This window comes from Ailuropoda melanoleuca, chromosome 4, assembly GCF_002007445.2.
Source record: "Ailuropoda melanoleuca isolate Jingjing chromosome 4, ASM200744v2, whole genome shotgun sequence".
In the NCBI taxonomy this organism is placed as follows: Eukaryota; Metazoa; Chordata; class Mammalia; order Carnivora; family Ursidae; genus Ailuropoda; species Ailuropoda melanoleuca.
Genome location: NC_048221.1, coordinates 10387791 through 10394505, shown reverse-complemented (window position 1 = coordinate 10394505; position 6715 = coordinate 10387791). Strand labels below are relative to the sequence as shown.

The 6715-nt window shown below is 40.9% G+C and overlaps 1 protein-coding gene across 1 annotated transcript; it reads left to right on the top strand.

The window, feature by feature from the left end:
• Nucleotides 1-2321: 2321 nt before the first annotated feature.
• LOC100480797 (olfactory receptor 7A17) lies at nucleotides 2322-4664 on the top strand. Its single transcript, XM_034657172.1, has 2 exons — nucleotides 2322-2360; nucleotides 3683-4664. Exon 2 carries the CDS (start codon nucleotides 3696-3698, stop codon nucleotides 4662-4664), a length of 969 nt encoding a protein of 322 aa, XP_034513063.1. The 5' UTR covers nucleotides 2322-2360; nucleotides 3683-3695.
• The last annotated feature ends 2051 nt before the right edge of the window (nucleotides 4665-6715 follow it).

Below are 6715 nucleotides of genomic sequence, written 5' to 3'. Positions count from 1 at the left end.
ACTGGGGCTGGAATGCTGCCAGAACAGGGAAGCTCTCAGCTCATCAGACTCTCAGGGACCACCTGAGCTTATTAGATCTCTTTTCCCCCTTGTGTCCATTTCTTTCCTCTCTGTGTTTTTGGAACTGTTTTCTTACGTTTCTCTACATGCAGGACACAACTGGTGATGGGCATGATGGAGCACATATGATGGGATGAGCACTGGGTGTTATATGCAACTGATAATTTACTGAGCACTAGGTCTGAAAATACTGATGTACTGTAAGTTGGCTAAGTGAATTTAAATTAAAAAAAGAAAAAGTAAATACAGAACATGTGATGATCATATTGACATGGAGCCCATGTTTCCATGTCCAGTAGAGGCTTCCTAACTAGATTTTAAGTACTGTTTACACAGTCTTCAGGGTAAAGGTGATCTCATGTTGACAGCTTGCTTTCTACCGCTTCTTTCAACAGTACTGTTGCTAAATGCAGGAAAAGCATGAGAGTAACAGAGTGGTGGGAGGGGGTATTGCACTGCGCTCATGTGCGAGCCAGTGATTGTGTGTGTGTGTGTCTGTGTGTGTGTGTGTGTGTGGTGGGGCATGAGCAGTCCTCAGGGCAATGGTACCCGAGTTCATATTCTCCAATATGTGACCCTTAAACCCAGAATGTTAAAGAATGGATGGAAATAAGGAAGGGATCTATCTCTATTCACAGAATACCTTTGAACAGAAGTAATAATATGCAAAGAATACCATGTGAAGGAAGGACTCCCTGTGTCTTGAAGTCCCATCAGTGGCAGGAAAGCCACCTCGGTCCTCAACGTTCTCTGCCACCACCTCTCCTCTCTCTCCCTCTTGCTCATTCCCTCACCGCACTGACTGCATGTTGAGATCTGCAGATCTGCAGTGGTGCCTTCTGCAGGGCCTTTGCTCTGCTTTCCTTGCAGGGCACATACCTGATTCAGAATTCCGCCTTGTTTCTGCTTAGTCTTTTCTGGAAGCCTCTATTAAAATGTCACCATCTTTGCAGGTCTTCCTGAACTCCTATTAAAACTTAAAATCCCCCACAAAGACTCCTTTTGTACCAACTTTTTTTTTCCTTCACAGCACCTGTCACCATCTCATATGGGATGTGATTCTTCATTTTTTTATATATTCTTTCTCCATCATTGTATTGTTTGGAGTTTTCATTTTTCTCCAAGTTTTTATTTATTCAAATTATTTAACGAACAGTGCCATATTGGTTTCAGGTGTAGAATTTAGTGATTCAGCACTTCCATACATCACTCTGTGCTCATCACCACAAGTGCCCTCCTTCATCCCCATCACCGCTATCACCCATTCCCCCACCCACCTTCCTCCAGCAACCCCCAGTTTTTTCTCTATAGTTAAGGGTCTGTTACTGGTTTGACTCTATTTTTTAGCCACTATGTTTGCTTGCTTTGTTTCCCTAAATTCCACACATGAGTGAAATCATATGGCGTTTTTCTTTCTCTGACTGACTTGTTTCACTGTAGCTTCATCCAGGTAATTGTAAATGGAAGATTTCGTTCCTTTTGATGGTTGAGAAAAAAAAAAATATATATATATATAGAGAGAGATCTCACATCTTCTTTATCCATTCATCAGTCAGTGGACATTTGGGCTCTCTCCATAGTTTGGCTATTGTTGATAATGCTGCTCTAATCATCAGGGTGCATGTACTCTTTCAAATTAGTTTTTTTGTGTGTGTCCTTTGGGTAAATACATAGTAGTGCAACCTACAGAATGGGGAAGATATTTGCAAATGACATATCTCTAAGGGGTTAGTATACAAAATCTATAAAGAACTTAACAAATTCAGCACCCCCAACAAACAAATAATTCAGTTAAGAAATGGACAGAAGACACGAGTAGACAATTTTCCAAAAAAGACATCCAGATGGCTAACAGACCTATGAAAAGATGCTCAACATCACTCATCATCAGGGAAAATACAAAATAAAGCTGCAATGAGATATCACATCACACCCATTGGAATGGCTAAAATGAACAACACATGAAACAGCAGGTGTTGGTGAGGGTGCAGAGAAAGGGGGACCTTCTTTCATTGTTGGTGAAAATGCAAACTGTTGCAGCCACTCTGGAAAACAGTATGGAGTTTCCTCAAAAAGTTAAAAACAGAGCTACCCTATGATCTGTCAATTTCACTCCTAGGCATTTACCCAAAGGATGTATGGACTGTTCTTTCTGAACACCCTCTGTTCTTTGTCTAGAAGATGTCAGTGCTCAACATATATTCTTCAAATGCAGGAAAGCATTTCTCATTAAAACTGTAATATCTTCCTCTTTTAGGGCAAAGGCTGAATGGACAGGAATTCCTAATTGGAGATGTCAGGTAACATCCTTTAAATGGGATCAGATCTATACAAAAAATATAGATTTCTTACTGATTGCAAAATAGAAATTGTAGCATGTTACTTTGTTAATAATGCCCATTTGCTACAAGTCAAAACTACCAGGTATCACGTCATACCTGTCAGAATGGCTAATACAACAACAAAAGAAACAGCAGTTGTTGGTGAGCATGTGGAGAAAAGGAACACTCTTGACCTGTTGGTGGGAATGCAACCTAATGCAGCCATCCTGGAAAACTGCGTGGAGGTTCCTCAAAAAGTTAAATAGAACTTCCCTTTGATCCTTCAGTTTCAATGCTAGGTATTTACCCAAAGAATACAAAAATACGAATTTAAAGGGACACATGCTCCCCAATGTTTATAGCGGCATTATCTACAATAGCCAAACTATGGGAACAGCCCAAGTGTCCTTCCACTGATAATGGATAAGGAGTATGTGGTATATTTTTTATATATAATGGAATAAGAGTCAGCCATAAACTATGATTCTTGCCATTTACACGACATAGATAGAGGTAAAGACTATTATGTTAAGTGAAATAAGTCACTCAGGATGGGACTGGAGGAGATTATGCTAAGTGAAATAAGTCAAGCAGAGAAAGAAAATCATCATATGGTTTCACTCATTTATGGAACATAAGAAATAGGAAGATCAGTAGGAGAAGGAAGGGAAGAATGAAGGGGGCGTTAACAGAAGGAGGGAATGAACCATGAGAGACTGTTGACTCTGGGAAACAAACTGAGGGGTTCAGTGGGGAGGGGGTTGGGGGATTGGGATAGCTAGTGATGGGTATTAAGGAAGGCACATATTGCATGGTGCACTGGGTGTTATACACAAATAATGAATCATGGAACATTGCATCAAAAACTGGGGACGTACTGTATGGTGACTAATATAACAAAATAAAAATTATTAAAAAAGTAAAAGATTAATACCGTATGATTTAATTCATATGTGGAATTTAAGAAACAAAAGAAACGTGCAAGGGGGAAAAAAGAGAGAGAGCAAGCAAAGAAACAGACTCTTAACTACAGAGAACACACTGCTGGTTACCAGAGGAGAGATGGTGGGGGATGGGGAAATGGTTGAGGGGAATTGAGGAGAGCACCTGTGAAGAGCACCAGGTGTTGACTGGATGTATTGAACACTATATTGCACACCTGAACATAATATTACACTTCATGTTAACTAACTGAAATTTAAATAGAAACCTAAATAATGACAAAAAGGGTAATAAATAAATAAATGAAGTCCATTTGTTGAAAATTATTGTGTTATTATTATTTTTTTCTTCTCTGGTAGTCACGTCCACCAGATGGATCCAGGTAATGATACACAGATTTCAGAGTTTGTTCTTCTAGGATTATCAGAGGAACCACAACTGCAGCCCCTCGTATTTGGGCTTTTCCTCTCCATGTACCTGATCACTGTGTTTGGAAGCCTGCTCCTCATCCTGGCCGTCAGCTCTGACTCCCACCTCCACACCCCCATGTACTTTTTCCTGGCCAAACTGTCCTTTGTAGACATCTGTTTTACCTCCACCACCGTCCCCAAGATGCTGTGGAACATCCAGACTCAGAGCAAAACCATAACACATGCAGGCTGTATCAGCCAGATTTTTTTTTTCAGTGTATTTGGATTAATGGAGAATTTACTCCTGACGGTGATGGCCTATGACCGCTTGGTGGCCATCTGTCACCCCCTGCACTACACAGTCATCATGAACTGCCAACTGTGTGGACTGCTGGTTCTGGTGTCCTGGATCATCGGTGTTCTGAATTCCTTGTTACAAAGCTTAATGGTGTTGCGTCTGACCTTCTGTACAGGCATGGAAATCCCCCACTTTTTCTGTGAAATCAATCAGGTAGTTGGGCATGCGTGTTCTGACAGCTTTCTTAATGACATGGTGATGTATTTCGGAATTGTGGTGCTGGCCTGTCCTAACGTGGCTGGGATCCTTTACTCTTACTCCAAGATAGTTTCCTCCATATGTGGAATTTCATCAGCTGAGGGCAAGTATAAAGCATTTTCCACCTGTGCATCTCACCTCTCCATTTTCTCCTTATTTTATTGCACAGTCCTGGGAGTGTATCTTAGCTCTGCTGCTACCCAGAGCTCCCACGCAAGTGCAGTGGCCTCGGTGATGTACACGGTGGTCACACCCATGCTGAACCCCTTCATCTACAGCCTGAGGAACAGAGACATTAAGAGGGCTTTGAAAAGAATAATTGAGGTTCCAATGATGTATGTGCCAATGTTCTTGGGGATGAAGAAATGCCCATGATTGTAGGGCTCACAGCTTCAGAGTGAGGAACTGCCATTCTCCCATCAGGCTGTGGAAGTAGAATATACTCATTGTACTTATTTCCTGGAATTTCCATTTGTTTGAATTCCACTTCTCCTTACATTTAAGTAAGTCACTTTTTAAGCTTCTGCTCTGATATACAGACAGTTTCACCTTTATCTCTTTTCATAAAATTCTAAAATTTTCCCCAACCTTGTTCACAAATGGCTAGAAATTTCTGTATCTTACTTAGGGCAAGTTGGATTTCTTTTTTTTATTTTAATGTTTTTTATTATATTATGTTAGTCACCATACAGTAAACCTTGGTTTCTGATGTAAAGTTCGATGATTCCTTAGTTGCGTATAACACCCAGTGCACCATGCAATGCGTGCCCTCCTTAGTACCCACCACCAGTCTATCCCATTCCCCCAGCCCCCTCCCCTCTGAAGCCCTCAGCTTAGTAAGAAGTTGTGGTAAGAAGTTGTGGTCCATATATACAATGGAATATTACTCAGCTATCAGAAAGAACGATTTCTCAACATTTGCTGCAACATGGACGGCACTGGAGGAGATAATGCTAAGTGAAATAAGTCAAGCAGAGAAAGACAATTATCATATGATTTCTCTCATCTATGGAACATAAGATCTAGGAAGATCGGTAGGGGAAGAAAGGGATAAAGAAAGGGGCAGTAATCAGAAGGGTGAATGAAGCATGAGCGACTATGGACGAAGAGAAACAAACTGAGGGCAAGTTGGATTTCTTGAAAATAATTTCATTTCAAATGATTTATATCATGCCAAGTAAATTTCCCCCGATTTCCCAAAGTATAATCATGAGTTATATTTTTTCTTTAGAAGAATCTACAGTTGTCCACTAAGCCCTTCACATAACATGTTTGTAGATGAAAATACAAAACAATAGTTTTACCTTGAGTCTGTCAGCCTTTTTACATATCTGCCCTCATTACTCTTCCTGAGAATCTGGAATCTAACACTGTTCTGGTTAAGTCTCAGGCTCCTGCCAGGGATTCTCAGGCTAGGAAACCCTGGGCCCCCTGCTCCCTGTGCTTCTGGACATTCCCACAGATGCTTCTCTGAGAAGAGCCTCTGTTATGGCTGCACCAGCCCTTGGGTTCTTACTGTGACTGCAAGACAGGCCTCAGCAGCACCAATCAGAGAATTCTAAAAAAAAACAGCTTTATTCCTCACAGGTCCTGGAGGGCAAAGGGTATCCCAAAGACCATTCAGGGAGGTCTCAGAAGGGTGAGAGAGACGTTGAGAGGGAGAGAGAGAATGGTATGGAGGGATCTGTCTTTATTGGGGAACATGGCCAGAGTGGTTAAGGATGTGGGTTTCACATTTTGTAGGACAATTTTATGTGATTTGAATTTGGGTGCTGAAGGGGAAAGCAGAGCCACTCATGTGTCCATATGGAGGTGACCCAGGGCTTTCTGAAGAGGTACTTCATGGCTAAGGCAGTCTCAGGGCTTATCTGGTAATAGTGTCCCACACCTGACAATGTGTTCGTTCAACATGGGTGTCTATGAAATGGATGCCTCAGAAATCCAAAGTTTAATGCCAGGCACTTACTCTATAAACATTCTTTTGTGTTTCCTGATTGGTCCCCATGAGTTTATTCTGTGATTCAGCTCAGTGTCCAGAAAGACTATGGTAGCCACCAACAAACACTGATGAGCAAACATTCTCTCCCAGTGGAGTCTACGGAAAGGCAAATTTGAATAAATAGATGGACCTGATATGTTCTAAGTGTCAGCATGAACATACATATAATGAAGCAAAATTTCAAAACTTTCATTTTGTTACTAAACAAAATATTCATTTTTTTCTTTTTTATTTCTTTCCCATCAAAGTTCATGCTTTGCATCTATTTATTGAAGCATGGAAGTTTGGTGTCCACACTGAGGGGGTTTATTTATTTATTGAGTTGAAGGGTCGGTTATTGTCTTGTATGTTTCATCACTGAATTATCTTCCTGTTTCTACTTGAAAACTTCCAATGTCACCTGCTAATACGACTCTATTGTTCCACA

Bases quoted from the DNA above. Each gene is read 5' to 3' on its own strand.
- LOC100480797 (XM_034657172.1), top strand. From the start codon at position 3,696: ATGGATCCAGGTAATGATACACAGATTTCAGAGTTTGTTCTTCTAGGA.